Here is a 21,675-nt window from a genome sequence, read left to right as displayed (position 1 = left end):
CATGATGGGAACTCCTAAAAGAAATTTTAAATGTCTACACTATGAACCCTTTCTCTATAGTATATGTTGCAGATATTTTTCTTTCATTTGTTATTTTTAAAAATTTTTTGGTAGTTTTTGAAGCATAATCATTAATATTTTTTATGTTCAAATATATATTCTTTCAGTATAATATTTAGGAAGTTCATCACCATTCCAAGGTTATATTCACGTATACTTTTTTCCTAGTACTTTTCTCCTTTAATTTTTAACATTTGAATCTCTGCTGAAATTTATTTTATGTATAGGGAACAGCCCTCATCTGGGGCATGGAACGCAAGATCTGTCAAGCCATAGTTCTCAGTAAATACCTGACCCTGTCAGCAGATCCTCATTCTTACATATAATCTACATACTCTGAACTCTGATTATTATTTTTTTTTATTTTATTTTTTTGTCTTTTTGCCATTTCTTGGGCCACTCCCGCGGCATGTGGAGGTTCCCAGGCTAGGGGTCCAATCGGAGCTGTAGCCACCGGCCTACACCAGAGCCACAGCAACGGGGGATCCGAGCCACGTCTGCAACCTACACCACAGCTCACGGCAACGCCAGATCCTTAACCCACTGAGCAAGGCCAGAGATCGAACCCGCAACCTCATGGTTCCTAGTCGGATTCATTAACCACTGTGCCACGACGGGAACTCCTGAACTCTGATTATTTATACCAAGTAGCATCTAGTTGGATGAAATAGTGCATATAACATATGATAGAATATGTAAGAGTTTAAAGACGATTTCCAAGATTTCCAGCAAAAATTGAAAGCAGAATTTTGGAAAGGGTATAATTTTACCTGGGTCCTGAAGAAATTTGTGCTTCCTATGCTTTCCATGAGCATTTTAGGAGTAGTCCACCCAGAGAGGTAGAAAATTAACATCAATTTTAAAAGAAGAATTTGGTGGCAAGAATTATGTAATATTATTTAAAATAATAAAACATATTTTTACCATTACTCGAACAAAAAGAAAAATATAATAAGTACTTTTGTGCCCACCACCTAGTTTTAGCCATCACATTTGTTTTTTTTTTCCTGAAGAAATAAAGCTCCTTGAAGCTCCTTGCACCTGCTTCATCTCCCACTATCCCTTCCCTGAGGTGACCACTAGCTAGAACTAGTTTCTTGCCCATCTTTGTTTTTCCTTGTCATAATTCAGCCTATGAATGCTTTACTTCACATTTGTTAGTAAATTGTTATTCAATGTGGCCAGCTGTAAAAGAAGAGATTCAGATGTCATAGTAAGCAATGTGGATTCATGCTTTCTGTACATAAGTGTGGTATCTAGTAAAACATGCTGTGATATATTTTATCTCAGCTAGGAATTTTTTCCATGGAGAAACAGCACCCTAACAGCTATCTTTCCTAGTCTAAGTAAATATAATTATAAATCCTGTACCATTTATAGAAATTGCTGGTTCTTAATTTCTTAATTAAACTGTACATACAGATTAGCAAGGATTATCTGATGTACCATGTGCAGAACTGTAATATATTTCTTTTTATCCCCCTACAGCTTCTTGTTTGTTCATAAATATCTTACATTTCTTTTTATCCTCCTACAGCTTGTTTGTTCATAGTAAGGATTTCAGAATTTTAGGATAGAAAGGGTTCTAGAGACATTCTGATTCTACCCATTTATATTTTAGAAGTGAACAAACAGACACTAAGAATTTTACTTGATCAAGTCTTCAAAGTTGGCCTATGACCCCAAGTTTGGTCCTCTTATCAGTGCTTCATAAATTTAGATAGAGATTTTGATGTAATGTTATCCTGGATTGTACAATCTGAATTAAAAATGACCAAAAATAGTGCATTTGTACAATAAAATCACACCATAAATATTTTTGGTAAATTTTTTCATTATATGAATTTTTTTTCGTGGTAGATATTTTTATTCTCTCACATGTATCATAAAACAGTGTTTCCAAGTCCCTTTTCATGTGTATTTGTTACTTTTAAAATTGCTCCATGTAGTTTTAAATATTTTAGGTAATATCAATTTCGATGTATTAAATTTTGCTTTATGGTGTTTTTTAGTGAAGTGTTTTATTTTAACTTGCATAATATTTTTGAAGTAGAAATAGCTTTTCAGTGTTTATTTCATTTGAAATATTGTCTTAGTTGACAGATGAGGAAGTTTAGATTTGAAGATGTTCAAAAGATTGTAATAGTGGCATTTAGAAAAGATTCAGAATTCAAATCATTTTCTGCTTCTAAGTTCAAAACACCAAAATTATGTGGCTTATGTTTCTGATACATTAATTTGTTATATAAAAAGAGACCATGAAATAAAATACATAAAACAGGCTTTGACTCTCTTAGTCCCTAATTTTTTTCTTTTTTTAACTCAGAATTATTTTAGTTTTAAAAGCATTTCTCCCTGTTAATTATTATTATTATCATTTTATTTAATTTTTTTTTTTTGTCTTTTTGCCTTTTCCTGAGCCGCTCCCACGGCATATGGAGGTTCTCAGGGTACGGGTCTAATTGGAGCTGTAGCCGCCGGCCTATGCCGCAGCCATAGCAACGTGGGATCCGAGCCACGTCTGCAACCCATATCACAGCACACAGCAACGCCAGATCCTTAACCCACTGAGCAAGGCCAGGGATCGAACCCGAAACCTCGGATTCATTAACCACTGTGCCACAACGAGAACTCCTCTCCCTGTTAATTATTACCTTGAATCCATGCTCATGTAAATTTTCTCAGAAAACTTCAACAAATTTGATTTAAGAAAATAGGTAATTTTAATTACTTCCAAATTCTGAAGCCTCCTCTTCTGCCACTCTCCAGCAGGCCCATAAGGCTGAGGGTTCCCCCATTTCTTCTTGACCATACATATTACCACAGCAAATAAGCCTCAATTTATTCATTCAGTGTTTCATACATCTTCTCTTCTAGAATTTATCTTAACTCTGAAGCCCTAGGGTCACATGTACTAAGCATACATACATCAGGCATCTTTTCTGAACAAAACAATACAAATATATTTTCTGATACCCCCATTTGCTAAGTAAATACTAAGTAAAATTAAAATAAGTGACTTTAAGTTGAGGAAGTACTGCAATAGATGCGGGTTCAGTCCCTGGCCCAGGAACTTCAATGTGCCATGGTGTGACCAAAAAAGAAAAAGTATGTAAATAAATTTTAGGATAAACTAGATGGTTTAAGTTGCCCTTTAAAATAATAATTGCTATTTTTTACCAACCATTGTATTTAAACTCCCCATGGAAACTTCTGTGACTAACTTCTTTTTTTGGCTGATGTTGTACCATTTGGAAGTCCCTGGGCTACTATGCCACAAAGAAACTCCTTTTTTTTTTTGACTACTTATTAGCCCTGTAACCTTGAGTGACTTGTATCTGCTTTACTTGCAGGGACAGCATGAAGGTGAATAATAGGGTAAATGGCTTTGAACTATCAAGACATGATATATAAATTCAAAGCATTGATATTTAGGGTTTGGGGAAAGCTGGGAGCGTTTATTTCTGAGATATTTAATATGTGGCATTACCACAAAGATACTACTATTTTACAAAACTTGTAGTATTTGATACTGTTCATCTCTTAACCCTTTTGGCAGCTGTTCCCATCACTGCCGCTTCTTTGTCCTCATTCCTTTCTGGCTGCAATTTTAAGGGTTTCTTCAAAGTTCTTGGGGTTCCATGTCCCCTCTCCCCTGGCTCTTGTCTCCCTCCTGTGCCCTTCTTGGGCTCTTTCATCTGTTCTTATAGTTTTAACTACCATCTGTATGTCTCATAATCCCAGTCCAGATCTCTTCTCCAGCTTCAGACTTCAATGTGGGACAAACACTGCTGTCAGCATGAGCAAAACTGAACCCATTAATCTTCCTCCATAATCTGGTCCCTGCCCATGTCTTTGATTTCATCTTGCAGACTCCCTGTTTTAAATTTGATGCTGTAGTAAGAACAGCTATGGGGTAAGCACTTACTGCACCTTCCCTGCATGTCTTATGTAATTTCACCAAATCCCTATGGGATAGACCTTTTTATTATCCCATTTTAGGAAACTCTTTTGAGAAGTTAAATAATGTATCCCCGGTCATATAGCTTGGAAATGGCAATTCTGGCTGAGACTGAACACAGCTCACTCTAACACCAAGTTCATGGCCACGTATCAGAGTACCCACAATCCTTATTATGTTACTTATTGCTGATACAAACATACTGTACATCTTATCCTTTCCATATTAGCCTTCCTTGTTTGGTATATAATTCAAGACTTAGGGGTAACTATAATGAGAGCAAAGTGATCACTTTCAGTTTCTGAGGTCACATTATTAACTATTTGATGATACTCGTTCCTTAAGTAGAAGTATGTCAAGTTCCCTTTCGACTCAATACATAATTGTGTTGAATTGTGATTGTGTATGAATGTAACAAGCATATTCTTCTTTTGTTTAAGGCTACTTTCCTGAGGTGTGCTCTTAATTCCTAGGTTTAACCAGTCCTTACTTCCTTGGTGTGGTGTCTTCTAAGGCAGTGTTCTTAGCTTGGGACCTCTTTATCTTTCTTCCTACTTTTGCCTTCCTCTTGCTCAGCAAACTGCTACATTTAAGATCTTAGCTGAGACATCACCTTTTAAAGAAGCTTCTCCTATATCTCTAGGCTGAATAGTCTTCTTGCTCTGGATTCCTCTAACATCTTCTGTATGTGGATAAGCATTTTAAACTCTAATAATGTCAGAAAATACTAACATTTGTTTGAGAGATAGTCATTCTCATTAGAGGATCAGCACTCTGGCATGGAAACCACATCTCAGGCATATTTGTGTCCATTGCACTCAAATGCCTAATGTACTTTCATTGAATTACCGTCTGACCACATGATTAAATGATTGCTTTTAATGCTGGTGTCAACTTTCTAGACACTATAAACCTAAGAACACTGTATATTATTTTTTCAATTGAAGGGCTAATGTATTTAATCAATAATCAGAAGACTAAAAGATATAGACAGTCTTTTATTTCTCTGTTGTTATACAGCATCACAGCCAAACTGTTCCCAATCAGTGATAATTTACTATATTTTAAAAAGCTGTAATGAGACGTTCATTTAACATGTTAGTTTGAACATATTCGGTGTTTTAAAAGTTTCACAGAATTTTGAGCATGAGGTGAATGTTAGCCTTTTAAAATGATTCTATTCTGAAAGCATACATTTAATGCTCTTATCAGGCACTGCAGTAATTCATGCTGTGATTTTCATTTGTACTGCTAATGTTACGTTTTTTTCATTAAGGCTTTAATTACCTCAAATATTTAATTAAAGCCATGTTTTCAAGTATTTGGCATAATGATCTTAAAAATTAACTATGTCCTTGCAAAGGTAGTCAAAATAAAAATAGAAATTCAGAGAGACTTCTTTTGTGCCTGTCTCAGCATGATTATAATTTTCCAAAGTGATTTTCATGTTTTAAGAACTTATTTTTTTGGTTTGAACCTAATCTGTTTTCAAAAAGAAAGCTTCTAGTATTTTTCCTTGGTAGCTAGCTTTAAGAGCAATGTTTCAAAATATGTAATAGTAATTACTTGAAAGGTGAGTATTTTTTTTTAACCAAAATCTTGACAAGAATGGGGGAAAACATAGGATGCTACCTGTGTAATAGAGAATGAAGGGCCATTTTCCCTAAAAAGGTATATTTGAGAATTTTTACTCTGACTCATAGGGGTGGGAAAAGGTTCCACGATGTTCCTAGGAACTGAGCCAGTTGATGTGTATTTGTAGTCTGGTCTTCCGTGACTTCTAGAGTAGGCTTGGTGGGCTGCTCTCTCTTTCTTTGGCTGCTTGTGCTTTCCCTTTACAACGGTCACCACATGTGCTTGCATCTCTAATGCCTCTTACCTTACTAGGCTATAAGATTTATGAGCAAAAATCCATTGTGTATGTTTGTTCTCTATGATTCAAACAAGCAGAAAATAGGGATTTGTTTTCCAAAAGTAATTGTTTTAGTCATGGTGATATTTGAAGCACTGTAGATCTTTTTTCCTTTTCTCTCTTTCTCCCTCTTTTTCTTTTAAAAAAAAAATTTTTTTAATGCTTGCACATGGACGTTCCCGGGCTGGGGTGGAATTGGAGTTGCACCTGCCAGCCTATGCCACAGCCACAGTAATACTGGATTCAAGCCGCATCTGTGACCTGTGCTGCAGCTTGTGGCAATGCCAGATCCTTAACCCACTGAGCGAGGCTAGGAATTGAATGTGCATCCTCACAGACCCGTGTTGGGTTCTTAACTCAATGAGCCACTGTGGGAACTCTGAAGCACTGTAGATCTCGAAATAAATTATTAAAAAGCAACTGAATTAGCTTTAATATTATTGTCTAATTCATTATATATCTAGTAACTTGAATTATTCAAAATATTGTTTAAATGCTGTATTATCCATCTTTTTCGGATAGTCATTTATTTTGTTTGGGAAATTATTTTGTACTTAAATCTTTGACATTTAGTAATTATGATTTCTTCAAACAAAATAGTAAAGTTATATATCTCAAAGCTTCCCTAAGAATTAGTAAACTCGGAGTTCCCATTGTGGCTCAGTGGTTAGCAAATCCAACTGGAACCATGAGGTTGTGGGTTCGATCCCTGGCCTTTCTCAATGGGTTAAGGATCTGGCATTGCTGTGAGCTGTGGTGTAGGTCGCAGACACAGCTCGGCTGTGTCTGTGGCATCGGCTAGCAGCTGCAGCTCCAATTAGACCCCTAGCCCGGGAACCTCCATATGCCGAGGGTGCGGCCCTAAAAAAAAAAAAAGAATTAGTAAACTCATGTTTTTCAGAGTTGATAATGCAGGTACAATTTTCACATGGATGAAGGTATCTAGACCCCACATGCTACCTCAGCTTTGTAAATCCATAACCTGCTGTGTATCTCTGGTATTTGCACTGCCCCAACACTGAGCTGACTGGAATGGCATGGGGATGCTGCTGATTGTGACTTACCATCGACTCAAGCACAGATGTCCTTCCCTTTATTCCTCATGGTGGATATCAGGATGGTTGAAACATTTAGGAAAGATTAAAGCTCCTGGGTAGCAAAGGAAATTAACATGAAGAAAAGATCAATTTCACTCACAAAAACCAAATTCCTCATCCTGGCTTACAATTGATCTGGCCTTTGATGTATTTCTGACTTCCCTCCTCCCTCTCTGCCTTTTTCTTACAGAGTTCTACCACCCTGGCTTCCTTGCTGATTCTAGAACGTTCCTACATGCCTCCACCTTAGTGCCTTTGCCCCAGCTGTACTCTCTTGCCCCAGATATTTGCATGACTAACTCCCTCCTTCAAGGCCTTGCTCAGGTTTTCCTTTCTTAGTGGGGCCTGTTCTGATCCCCTATGTAAAATGGCAGTTCACCTCCCAGCCCACTCCTGCTCCCCTTTATCTTGCTCTCTGTTCTTTTTTCTGTAGTATCTAATCACCTTCTAATAGATGATATAACCTATACTTTATTTATTTATTGTATTCATTGTTACTGTTTCCTGCCACTAAAATGTAAGTTCAATAAGGGAAGAATTTCCTCATTAGTTTTTGTTTTTCATTGTTGTGGTGGTTATTTTAGTAACAGGTGAATCTTAAGTACCTAGAACACTGGTGAAGGGAATATAGAAGATAGTCAGTAACTATTTGTTTAATAAATAAGTTCACATCTAAGAGAGTCAGACCTAGAGAGATGAAAGTACACCCTTTCTTGCCTTCTAAGCTCTGTTTTTTAACCCTTCTTGGGATGATTGCTATTTAAGAATGACTGTACTTGGCTGATACCTTGACTCTAACCTATAGGAATGTGGCCAAATTATGCTGTAACTTTCCTTCTGTATTCCCAAATCCACAGTGTTAGTGGATGGTTTCACCACTTGTGGAGCAGTAATTAAGCCTGGAACAGAAACGGGCTTTAGTGATGGACTGAGTCACCAAGATAAAATGACTAATATAGTAGGTTTGTTCCTTTATAACCTGTCCCAGGTTTAAGAAGTGCCCATTAGGTGAATTCAGTTCTGGTTCTGACTGTAACTAACTCATTGTCTTACATCTTATGGCTTATGTTTCTTCAACTGTAAAATTGAACTGGACTGTATTTTTTTTTTTTTTTTTGACTCCGAAGTTTAGCTGTATCATTAGAAATTTTTTTTTTTTTTTTTTTTTTTTTTGTCTTTTGTCTTTTTTGTTGTTGTTGTTGTTGTTGCTATTTCTTGGGCCGCTCCCGCGGCATATGGAGGTTCCCAGGCTAGGGGTTGAATCGGAGCTGTAGCCACCAGCCTACGCCAGAGCCACAGCAACGCAGGATCCGAGCCGCGTCTGCAACCTACACCACAGCTCACGGCAACGCCGGATCGTTAACCCACTGAGCAAGGGCAGGGACCAAACCCGCAACCTCATGGTTCCTAGTCGGATTCGTTAACCACTGCACCACGACGGGAACTCCTCATTAGAAATATTTTAAGCTTTATAATTTAGGAACGCTCTTTCAAAATATGGTAGTAAATAAGTTAATCATGTCACCATACTATATTTAAAGCATATTTAAGATTTATGCTTGGTAAGGTGCTGCATATCTGAAAACAGTTGAGCATACTAGTAGTATCTAGAATCTAACAATTGTTCTTTTCTTATGTAATTTTACAAGAAAAAGCAAATATGTAATAATTCTTAGAATTAAATTAACTGGAAAATTTCCTTTAGATGTGATAAATAACTCATGTTAGAATCCATCTCCCTCCCTCCCTTTCTCTCTTCCTTCTTTCCCTTATTTCTTCTCTATTCTTTGGGTTATCTATTGTACACTTTCCCCACTTTTGCCTAGAGAACAAAAGGATGACACTTTACAGGTATTTTTCTAATATTTGCTTTTTGAATATATATTTTATTCATCATTGTGCCCTCTAGCACCCAGCATATTGTCTTATAGATGCTCCTTAAGTGTTGCTTGGATGAATGAATTTGCTTTTATTTTCCCTTAATATTTGAGTAACTCAGAAAGTGATTTTTTAAATTTTTTATTATTTTAAGAAAGGTGACTCTTGTGATGGTGGGACTTGATAATGCTGGTAAAACGGCAACAGCAAAGGGAATCCAAGGAGGTAAGCTGAAAAAAATTTATATTTAAATTCTGATTTATTTATTTAAATTGCTTTATTGCATATTCATTGGGTACAAATAAAATGCATTCTATAATATTCTTAGTATACCTGTGGCTAATATAGTGAATAAACTGGCTTAATAGTACCAGATTATTATGTTTCAGATTTGACTGAATGCAGAGATGCAGAGGTTCCTTGAGGAAGAGGAACTGTAGCTGTTCTTCTAGCCAGTAGGAAGGAAGGAAAAAGTTAAAAAAGGACATGTCCCTACCGTTAAGGATCCCTGGGCAGAATTTAGTCACAAGGCTACATCTAAATGAAAGGAGGTAAAAATATAGTCAGCCAGCATAGCTGTCTTTGCAACTCTTGATTTTTTTTCAACATGTTATATAACTTTTGGTTATGTTGAAGATACATTAGGAAGTTCCTAGTGGCTCAGTGGGTTAAGGATCTGGCATTGTCACTGTCGTGGCTTGGGTTGCTGCTGTGGTGCAGATTCGACCTCTGGCTAGGAACTTCTGCATATCTCGAGTGTAGCCAAAAAGAAAAAGAAAGATATATTAAAGTGTTTTGTCATTTATATTACATCTCATTGTATGTATTTATTTAGTCTTAATTTAATGCTTCGTAACTACAGTATAGAAGTTACTGTGCTAGTGAGTTTGTTGTGTACCTAGAAGATATAGCAGGAGCCAGGCATCTAAAGGGTAAGATTTGGGAGAAAACTAACATATATCTGTTCCTGAAAATGGATGTTTCAATAAGATATCATATATGATAAATAGTCACAGAGCTTTTATTTATAGAAGTTTATGAAAGAAAATTAACACGTTTTGTCACCCAAAATTCTGCTAAGTAACATTAGATGCAAACTACATTTCATTGTTTAAGGATTCTTTCGAGGACTTTTTGTACCCCTCATGCTGTCACCTAGGTTATGTTCTTGCAGAGCACTCACTGTCACCATCTAAAACAGGTGTTGCAAACTTCTGTAAAGAGCCAGATAATAAATATTTTAGATTTTAAGAGTCATATGGGCTCTTCCCCAGTTGCACAACTCTGACATAGTGATGCAAAAGTAGCCACAGACAGTATGTAAACAAACGAGCATGGCCATGGCCATGTTCCAATGAAACTTATTTATAGACACTAAAATTTGATGTATTATGAAATATTATTCTCTTTTTGCAGTTATTTTAAAATGTAAAACATATTCATGTAAAAACAGGTGACTTGATAGACTTGGCCCGTAGGCCATGATCCCTTATCTAAATACCTTCTCTTTCATTTTTTCAAAGCTTTAGTGTCTTTAAGGGAGCTTGATCTAGGAATATGATAATCAGATCATCTAATTATTTGTATGTAGTTAGAACATCCTCTCTCCATTAGGCCTTTCTCTTCTGCATTCCACCTCCACAAACCCATCAGTTTCTTTTAAGTCTAGGAAATGGTCAAACTGTCATATTATGGGCAAAAAGTCAAGGCTCCCTTCAACTTTGAGCTCCCCTCTGGCTTGTTTTTGTTCCTCATTTCCTGTTTACTCTTCAGCCTACTCCAATGACTAATTTCTGACTTTTTTCCTTTTTTAAAGATTCCAGTTGCATAGAACTACTTGACAATTTCTAAATTGACCTTTTTTGATAATGCGTATTTTTGTTTATGCTGTTCCCACTTTTCTTTTCAGAGAGAATGTCAACTTATCCTCAAAGACATACTTTTGTCATATAATCTCCTTCTTTATGAAGTCTCTTCTGATCTGCTGCCTTCACCCCTTAGTGCAATTGATTACTTCTCCTTTGTCTACTTTTATCTATATCTACTGTGTCACTACCTTATTGCCCTTCTGTTTATATATCTGCCACTCCAGACTGTAAATTCCCCCAGGGTAGTTTACTCTTTTTGGTGTTCCAGTTCAGGCCATGCCTTATGTGTAGTAGGCATTCTTCTTTTTTATATAAATGGACTATCTTTTAGATCAGTTTTAGATTCATAGCAAAATTGAATAGAAGGTACAAAGAGTTCCCACGTAGCCCCTTTTGCTTCTTCTGTATCCTGCACCAGAAAGGTGTATTTGTTACAACTGATGAACCTATATCAACACATCATTATCACCCAAAGTTCATAGTTTACCTGCGTGTTCACTCTTGGTGTTGTACAATCTCTGGGTTTTGACAAAATATGATATCCACCATTATAGTATCATTCAGAGTAGTTCCACTGCCCAGAAGATCCTCTGTACTCCAGCTATTCATCCCTCCTTTCATCTCTAGCCTCTGGCAACTAACACTCTAACAGCCTTCTTAAACATTTCTCCCGAAGGGAACCGTCCTAACTCTTTTGGTGGGAAAGTAAATTGGTGTAGCCACCGTGGAAAACAGTATGGAGGTTACTCAAAAAACTAAAATTACAGTTATCACATGATACAGTAATCCCACTCCTGGGCATATATCCAGGCAAAACTGTAATTCAGAAAGATATATGCACCACTTGCTCATAGCAACACTATTTATAATAGCCAAGACAAAGAAACAACCTAAATGTCCATCAACAGATGAATGGATAAAGAAGATGTGGTATAATACATTAGGAGATTAGGATTAACATATACATGCCACTATATATAAAATAGATATTGCAACAGGGGCCTACTGTATAGCATAGGGAGATCTACTCAATACTGTGTAATAACCTATATGAGAAAATAATCTGAAAAGGAATGAATATATGTATATGTATAACTGATTCACTTTGCTGTACACCTGAAACTAACACAACTTTGTAAGTCAACTATACTCCAATAAAATAAAAAAAAAGTGGTATATGTATATAGTGGAATATTATTCAGCCTTAAAAAGAGTGAAATAATGTCACTTGCAGCAAAATGGATAGACCTAAAGATTATCATATTAAGTGAAGTAAATCAGAAAGAGAAAGACAAATACCGTATGATATCACATATATGTGGATTCTAAAATATGATACAAATGAACTTATCTTTGAAACAGAAACAGACTCACAGACATAAAGAACAGACTTGTGGTTGAGGGAGGGATGGACTTAGAGTTTGGAATTAGCAGATTAAACCATTATATGTAGAATGGATAAACAATGGAGTCCCACTGTGTAGCACAGGGAAATATATTTAATATCCTGTGATAAACCATAATGGAAAAGGTAAGTAAAAGAATATATATATGTATTTATTCAGAAATTAACACAACATTTTAAATCAATTATACTTCAATAAAATAAATTTTAAAAACCATTGTCACAACATTGTAAATCAACTATACTTTAAATAAAAAAATTTAAAAAACAAACAAAAAAATCCCCACATTTCTCCCATGGCTTCTCTTCTTTAGCTTACTTTTAGTTCTTCTCTTTGTTTTTAATTTTTTTTAAATTAAAAAATATTTCATTGTATATTTCCTCCTTTCTTTTGAGATAGTCTTCTTCCTTTCTAACTGTATTGCCACCATCTAAATGAAAAGCCTGGATTTTTGTTTCGTTTATGGAGTTATTATAGTTTCCTAATCTAAGAGTATTTTCTAATTTTGAACTTCATTTCCTTCTTTTCTTCATGGCTGTCAAAGTGATTGCATTAATAGAATATAGGTTCGGTTGTACTATCAGAGGCAGTGGTTTAAAAAAATAGAAGTTTATTTCTCATATAACATCACAGGCAGAAGTAGGCCAAGACTGGCATAGCAGCTCTGTGGTGCTAGGGACTGAAGTTCATTTTCCTATTCTCTCTGCCATTCCTAGTGTTCTTCCTTGCCTACCTGGTCCAGTGTGGCTCATTACTACATGTGGATTTCAGCTGAAAGGAAGACGTAAAGGGCAAAAGGAGACTGTTTGCCTTTTTTTAGTTTGTGAACCAGAAGCCACCATATCATTTCAGTTCACAGGCCATTGGCCAGAACCAGTAAGTGGTCCAGAACTGGCTCCTACTTGCTCTTAGTGGCTCATATCAGTTAGCAAGAGACAATAAGACCCCTTTGCTCCTAACTGTGTTCAGGTGCTTCACAGTGGTAGTTTGAAATTGGCCATAGTGGATGTATTTACACCATGAAAATTGGCAAGCACTATAAATCAGAATTCCATAGCTTGCAAAGCCAGTTAAACATTTAACAGTATACCACAAGCACACTACCTGGAACCTTGTCTCTTGGCCACCCCTAGCTGCCATAGAGACTGGGGATTGCATTCTTTGTCCTAAACAGCCATGTGCTCAACTTAAAAATCCAGGATTCTCTGAATCTCCAATACTATTTTATAACAATTCTATGAAACTCTTTGTATTTCGAGTGGGAAAATTCTTCTTTGTGTAAATTGTCCCGAGCATTGTTGGTATTAACACATCTTTATTGTATTATTTGTTTATGTATATATTTTCTCTTTTTCTCTCTATGTAAGAATTCTACAAGATCAGAAAATAGTTTTTATTAATTTCTGTATATCAAGGACCTTACATAGTACTCAGCATAACGTAGGCTCAATAAATAGTTACTGACTATATATTTTAATCTTTAACTTTCTAGCTGTTGTCTTAACAAAGGCATGTTACAGAAATCCTCAGGATTGGGGACTATATGTCTTTCTACCCCTGGTTCTTCTATGATGCCTAATTTATATTTGAATGATTACAGGCATGGATGGATGGCTATGCATATGGAAGAATGGACATAAGGACAGCAGCTTTAGCTGTCTTAGCATTCTGGTGTTCTAGTATTCAGCCACTGTATACTTAGTGCCAAGTGCTAAGGATACAAAGATAGTTCCCAGCTGTTGGGAACGTATAGGCTATTGTGAAGACCAGCAAGAAGACAGAATATAGGAATTCCCATTGTGGCTCAGCAGTAACAAACCCAAGTAGGATCCATGAGGACACAGTTTCAATCCCTGGCCTTGCTTAGTGGGTTAAGGATCCAGCGTTGCTGTGAGCTGTGGTGTCGGTCACAGACATGGCTTAGATCCCACATGGTGTGGCGTCGGCCTGCAGTTGTAGCTCATATTCGACCCCTAACCTGTGAACTTCCATATGCCACGGGTGCAGCCCTAAAAAGACAAAAAAAAAAAAAAAGAGAGAGAGAGAGAGAGAGACAAAATATTATGATAGAGGGTGTGGGTGATACTGTAAATAGGAAAGAATCATCAGAGAGGGATTTATAGAAAAGATTATAACCTAACATTTAGTCTTGAGTCTTGAAACAGAATCATGAGTAAGAATCAGAGAAAAGAGTAGCCAAGGTGGGTACAGCATTCCATGTAGCAAAAGAAATGGGCTTTTGCTACATGGACTTGAACTTGAGTCCTGGCTCTGTCCACCATGTAACCTTGAAAATATTACTTAATTGGAATTGGCTTCCTGGGAATATTGCCATCATTTCATCTGTTCTTAAATCGCTCCCCTTCCTAAAATGTTCTACTTTCTTTGCTGTACTATTTTATCTTGTAAGATTTCATTCCCATTTCACTTCCTCCGTGAAGCCTTTCTAGGCCATAACTCACTTCTCCCTCTGCTTTACCCATTTTCTTTTGAATTCCCTCCATTTTAGTTTGGTCTGCTAAAACAGAATACCACAGACGTGGTGGCTTAAACTACGGTTATTTGTCACAATCCTGGAGGCTAGAAGTCTGAGACCAGGATGCCAATATGGTCGGGTACTTAGTGAGGGACCTCTTCCTGGCTTATGGATGGCCATCTTCTCACTTGTATCCTCATGTGGTAGAAAAAGAGAGGAAACAGGTTCTCTTGTGCCTCTCTTTATCAGGGTACTAATTCCGTCATGGGGTCTCCACTAGTGATCTCCCCTAAACCTAATTATCTCCCAAAGGCCCTACCTCTAAGTACCATCACACTGGGGATTATGAGTTTTGGTGGGAACATAAACATGCAGTTCATAACACCTTCACACTGTCCTCTCCAGACTTGTTCACAGAACATATAGGTTCTCATGTTATTTCCATTAATATTCTTTTTTCTGTATTGTGCTGTATATTCTTTTTTTTTTTTTTTTTGTCTTTTTGTCTTTTTCTAGGGCCGCACCTGTGACATATGGAAGTTCCCAGGCTAGGGGTCTAATCGGAGCTGTAGTTGACAGCCTCCGCCAGGCCATAGCAATGCGGGATCCAAGCTGCGTCTGTGACCTACACCACAGCTCACGGCAATGCCAGATCCTTAACCCACTGAGCAAGGGCAGGGATCGAACCCGCAACCTCATGGTTCCTAGTCGGATTCATTAACCACACGGGAACTCCTGTGCTGTATGTTCTTTGAGATCAGAAGCCCTATTTTATTCATCTCTACATTCTAATGCCTTGTGAAATCCTGGTACTAAGTAGGTGTTCTGTATATGTAGTTCCCTTAGCCCTATTCCTTATCTCAGGATAGTTGATTTATTTTCACTGATGATTTCCTGGAGGTACCTTTCAAATCATACTAGATCCACATTTTTAGATGTCTAGTGTAATTTCGTTTTTGGAATATATGGCTGCTTATATTGCTTCTAAGCTTGCATTTTTCTCCTTCGAGATAAGGAAAGGTCTTTTAAAAATGTGACTTGTAATGTCTCTGTGAACTTTCTAGGGAGCAGTGTAAACTGCTCTGAGGTGCTTGCTAAAAGGGAGTGATATACTTCAAGTCTGTTTCTCAGTCACATCTAAGCTTAGAAGCAAATGCCTTTCAAATTCATCTTTGGGGTAGCAGATGTTTTGTTGAGTGTGGAAATGATAAAACCCTTTAAACCAGTATTGTTCAGTGGAGCTCTTTGTAATAATGAACATGTTCTATATTTTCTGTCCAGCAGGGTGGGCCACCAGCTACATGTGGCTTTTGAGTACTTGAGTTTAATTGATTTAAAAAAGCTACATTTGTGGCCACTGTATTGACCAGGCAGCTATAATTAGGGCTCTGTAGAATATTTGTTGTGGATTCCAGCAATGAAGAAAGAATGGAAGAAGCAGACAGACATGAAGTTAACTCTTCTCTGTAACCACTGATTTAACAGGTTCTGTTCTTCTTTCAAGAGTTCACTCCTGCTATTCTTCTATTTTTATTTTTATATCTCTCCAAAAAGGGTCTTTCGCTCTCATTTTCAGTTCTAGAGACTTTTGCAAAGATGAATCTCAATAAAGGACTACTTCAGCCACCTTATTCATATGATTGGTCTGCTGAAATACCTTCTCTGGCTCCCAATTCTCTAGCTTTAGAACCCTCTTCAATCTGCATTCAGTCGTAATGGTTTCCTTTAACTAGTGATGTTCTGCTTTTTGTACTTCTTGCCTTTGCCTTCTCTGTCACTTAGGTTACTCTTCTGACTGTCTAAATCCTACCTAGCTCTAAGGCCTAGGTCCCAGCTCATAGTTCAAGTCATGAGCTTTAGTGATCTTTTAAATTTCTTGTCATTACTCCTTGGCAGTTATAATCCGTATATCCTTTACCACCTTTTTTGTGATGTCATATGGAAAAGTCCAAAACATTTAATTATAAATTTATGAGAATATCCAAAACATCTTCCTGTTCAAAAAATAAAATCCACTCTTTATATTTGCAGTTATAGCTTTAATTAAAAAAGAATGGTCCTATACTCTTCATAGTTTCTCCCATTATTTTGTTCTTCTAAACTGTTCTCTATAAATATTTAGTTTTTCTTTATAACTCCATGGAGGTTGTAATGGTTCCTGGGGATGGCTTTGGTGTTGAAGGTTGAAATTTTTATTGTTTGTAACTTGGAGAGTAAGTAGCTTTAAAGGCAAGAGTTCATTTGCTTATTCATTTTGCAGATACCTCTTAAGTACCTGTTAGATGGGAGGCATTATTCTAGGAGCTAGGGTTATATCAGTAAAATGAACAAAAAACTATGAGAAATTCCTGTGTGCAAAAAGTATAAATTCTAGTTGGATGTTTTATAGTATCTATCTTTTCCCCAAACCAGTGTGCTTAGATATAGTGCTTATTGTTTAAGGAAATAATAAACATTCTATTTAGTACTAAGGTATGGTCAATTACATTTATGTTATCTAAGTTGTGGAGTTAAATTCATGTTATTAATTTAAAGTCTAAAGATTCTTCCTTTTGTATCATTTGTAACAGAGTATCCTGAAGATGTAGCTCCTACTGTTGGATTTTCCAAAATTGACCTTAGACAAGGAAAGTTTGAAGTCACCATCTTTGACTTGGGAGGTGGAAAAAGAATTCGGGGAATCTGGAAGAATTACTATGCTGAGTCCTATGGGGTAATATTTGTTGTGGATTCCAGTGATGAAGAGAGAATGGAAGAGACAAAAGAAACAATGTCAGAAGTGCTAAGACACCCTAGGATATCAGGAAAGCCTATATTGGTGTAAGTACTGTTGGTGTCACTGTGAATGTAGAGGCAGCAGCATTAGCCAGTAAATAAATTTACTTAATTTATAGAATACTGAATAAGCTAAAATTGTCACACCCTCGAATATTAAAATATATGTGATTAACTGGGAGTTGTTAATCAAGACCTTATTATAATGCAATCTATAGGGATTAAGGGCAGAGGCTATATAATAAAGAAGCCTTCTAATTAGATCTTCTGGGGTTTCAAACATAAACTATTTTATTTGATAATTTGCTTTTTTCAAATTTTGCATTTTGAAAAGGTCTGTTAACAAAGCTCTAAAGTGTTTTTTTATTTTTCTCTTTTAATGACTTATATTTTGCCTTTGTCCTTTTTTTCTTGAAGAATATTGCTTGATCGTTATTTAGATGGTTTATTCTAATGCCATGTTGATTTCTCAGTTTTTACCTCTACATTTCCAAATTAAACATGTAATCTATATTGTTACCAGATTAGTCATATGCTTAGCGTCATTTTGTCTGGTTGCCTAAACATTTAAAAAAAAATTAAGTGACAAAGGGCTTTTTGCACTACCCTACCTGATAGCATTTCTGCATAGTCAACACCAGATGGTGCTATAGCTTTGAGACATAGTAAAGTGCAAGTTGTTTAAATTGCTCTTAGGATTGGAGCAAGTGGAATATGTGCTCTTGCCTTCTTGTCCCTTTGCCCTTGTTCTTGTGATTCATTGCTAATGATTAAAAAACCCCAAATAAATTATCCATGGTTAGATTAGGAATTGTAAGCAGATTTTCTCAGTAGTCTTCAGTAATAAATGAACATTTTTAAATGAGGCAATTTGGAAGCTCTGATTACAAAAAGTAAAACCTTATTGTATGTATCATTTATTGTTAAGCTTATACTGCTTAATTTTTACTCAATTAGAAAAGTTATTTGATATTATAATTAATTCTCACCTTTATTGAATCTGAAAGAAATTTTTTTGTTTCGTTTTGTTTTGTTTTTTAGGGCCACACCTGCAGCATATGGAAGTTTCCAGGCTAGAGGTTGAATGGGAGCTGCCAGCCTACACCACAGCCACAGCAGCACCAGATCCAAGCCATGTCTGCGACCCACACTACAGCTCATGGCAATGCCAGATTTGTAACCCACTGAGTGAGGCTAGGAATCGAACCTGCATCCTCGTGGGTACTAGTTGGGTTTGTTTCCAATGAGCCACAGCGGGAACTCCTGAAAGAAACTTTAATAGACATGTCTACAAAGAGTAAACTTTGTTGAACCCCTTAAGCTAAATTAATCTCTACAACTCAAAATTAAAAAAGAAACAACTCACAACTTGGGTGATTGCTCACCATTACAATTTCATAATCAATGGGATTGCACAAAGACATGAGAATTAATTACTGATCATATATGTTTATGAAATATAGACTGATTTGCCACTTGACCAATTTTGCTCAAGGGAGTTTTACAATACAATAACAGAATTGTTATTAATAAGGTAAATTTTTGAGATTAATGTGCTTTAAAAATACACAAAATTTACCAAAAAGTACATATTTTTAATAAATTTAGAAGATGTGACTTATATCTGGAATATAATATACGGCACAAAGGAATCTTTCCACAGAAAAGAAAATCATGGACATGGAGAGTAGACTTGTGGTTGCCAAGGGGGAAGGGGAGGGAGTGGGATGGATTGGGAGCCTGGGGTTAATAGATGCAGACTCTTGCCTTGGGGATGGATTAGCAATGGGATCCTGCTGTGTAGCACTAGGAACTTTGTCTAATCATTTATGATAGAACATGTAATGTGAGAAAAAATAATGTATATATGTATGTGTAACTGGGTCACCAGGCTGTACAGTAGAAAAAAAAAAATAAAAGATTAAAAAAATAAAAAAAAAACAAAAAAGAAGATATGGCAAAGAATGAAGTTAAAAAAATTGTTGACCTGTCATGCAGAGGGCAACCACTGCTATTATTTTGATGAATTTTCCCGTACATATTTTTGTAAAACATGTAATGTATGCAGAGTTCATATAATACATAAAATTTTACATCCCACCCTTTTTCTCTTCATAAATCCTTCTTGATTATCTACCCTAGCACCACATTTGGAAGTTCTCCTGTTTAGCTTTTTCTCTCTGACCTACAATTAATTTATCTTATTAATGTCACTGTCCTGATATACTTTGAATCTCTTTACTCCTCTCCATTCCCCTTGATGTTACTTCCTTTCAACCTTTCTTCACTTCTCCCGTGTTAACAGTCTCCTAACCAGTCTCCTTTTTTTTTTTTTTTTTGTGGCCATGCCTGAGACAGGCAGAGGTTCTTGGGCAAGGGATCGAACCTGAGCAGTTGCTGTGAAAACACTGGATCCTTAGCCCACTGCACCACAAGAGAAATCCAGGAGCCCTTTTCCTCATTTGATATTTTTAAAATTATGAAATTGATACATGCATTAATAAGTGAAACAATGCAAAAATAGATAAACTATATAAGAGCTCTTTTTTAAGTGCAAATTTTACTTTTCCTCTGTTCCAAGTCCTTCTAGTTGCCTTCATAGCTCTACACAGGTAGGAAATTCTGTGTTATAACTGATATAATGCTTACACATAATAGGTATAGCATTGCAAAGCCTATTGGATAATAAGTGAGAGGGGCCTCCAGTAGAGCCCTCTAAGCTCAGTGCTAGGGGCTGGTGGGTGTGGAAACACAGGGGAGCCTACCTGAATTAGGAGGCAGGCTACAATGCTCCCTTTTGCTTCCTTCCTGCCCACAGTCATCTGGACCTTTCATCTGCAAAATCCAATTATGCTTCTAATTTCTTTTGCTCACCACTTGTCTGAGCCTAAACCAGTTGATTTAGGACCTACAAAGCTTCTTAGAACTCACTTCAACACCTTGGTAATTTTCTCTTTCTACCTTCTCATAATGAGCAAACAGAACAGCAACAGACATCTGAGAAGATTCATTCAACAGAAGGAAATAAGACTGTAATCACAAAATTAAAAGGTAGTGGAGCAGGACTCATTCATGCTATGGTAAGCAAAGTAGAAAACCAATAACAATAGCAGATCTTGGACACTCCAGCTCTACCTTACTTAGTTCTGCACACCAGCTTGACAGCATGTGTCAGTGCAAAGGAAGCCTCAGCCGAATTTCACTTTATGTCACAGACGTGAGGGTTCTCTTGAAAGGTCAGAATCATAGGTCACTAGGCTTCTGTGTTTTATTAGCTTGGAAGTTCTGTTTGGCAGTTCTACAGTATTCATTACTTAATCAAAATCTCTGAAATAAGTGAAAGTAAAAAAAAAAAAAAAAAAAAAAACAAACATGGGTTTAGAGAGAAGATGGAGAGTCTGGAACCTGGATTCTAAGAGCTAATGTAAATTTGTTTATGACCCTGACAAGTCACTTTACTTCTTTGGACTTAGTGGTTAAATACCTCTTCTTTATTAAAAGTAACTGTAAAATACTATAATTTTACTTGTTTGTATTCAGCTATATATTTTAATGTGAACTGTAGTATAGTTTGTACCAAGAATCCATTTCAGTAAAAAGGTAAAAAATGATTTGTACTCCTTCTAAAGAGAGTGAAAATGGATGCCGTGCAGATGTTTTGCTCTATTAGCTTGTTAAGCTGGGTATTTTTGTTTGTTTTGTGTTTTGTCTTTTAGGGCCACACCTACTGCTTTTGGAAGTTCCCAGGCTAGGGGGTGAATCTGAGCTGCAGCTGCCAGCCTACACCACAACCACAGCAACACCAGATCCAAGCCATATCTGCGACCTACACTGCAGCTCACAGCAATGCCAGATGCTTAACTCACTGACCAGGGCCAAGGATTGACCCTATGTCTTCATGGATGCTAGTCAGGTTCGTTACCACTGAGCTACAATGGGAACTCCTGTTGGTTGGTTGGTTAGTTGGTTGGTTGTTTTCTCTTTTGTATAGCCGCACCTGCAGTATATGGAAGTTCCCAGGCTAGGGGTCGAATTGGAGTTGTAGCTGCCAGCCTAACCACAGACACAGCAACGCCAGATCCAGGCTGCATCTGCATCTGCCAGCTACATCACAGCTTGCTGCAAGTGGGATCTTTTAACCCACTGAGCGAGGCTAGGGGTCAAACCTGCATCTTCATGGATACTAGTCGGATTCTTAACCTGCTGAACCACAGTGGGAACTCCTTGTTAAGTTGTTTATTA

General features: G+C 36.8%; 1 protein-coding gene across 10 annotated transcripts in view; it reads left to right on the top strand.

Moving 5' to 3' along the window:
- ARL13B (ADP ribosylation factor like GTPase 13B) overlaps window positions 1-21,675 on the top strand; it is an 82,500-nt gene that overhangs the window by 10,371 nt on the left and 50,454 nt on the right. For 4 of the 10 annotated variants that reach the window (XR_014823590.1, XR_014823589.1, XM_021070732.2 and 1 more), the window contains exons 2-3: window positions 9,063-9,133; window positions 17,229-17,478. The exons of 2 other annotated variants lie outside the window; for them this stretch is intronic. Coding sequence is in view for 6 of the 8 variants with exons in the window: in XM_021070732.2 (XP_020926391.1) it covers window positions 9,063-9,133; window positions 17,229-17,478 (321 nt within the window). In the remaining 2 variants the exon portion in view is untranslated. Of the gene's footprint in view, window positions 1-9,062; window positions 9,134-17,228; window positions 17,479-20,389; window positions 20,514-21,675 lie in introns of those variants that run through there. 4 more of the 10 variants (XM_084989148.1, XM_013991460.3, XM_084989146.1 and 1 more) reach the window with 3 other exon arrangements.

Source organism: Sus scrofa, chromosome 13 (genome assembly GCF_054392235.1).
Source record: "Sus scrofa isolate SSC_HxYL_T2T_F1_AM1 chromosome 13, Sscrofa_HxYL_maternal_Yorkshire_Landrace_v2.0, whole genome shotgun sequence".
Lineage (NCBI taxonomy): Eukaryota > Metazoa > Chordata > Mammalia > Artiodactyla > Suidae > Sus > Sus scrofa.
This window is presented reverse-complemented; position numbering and strand designations above follow the sequence as displayed.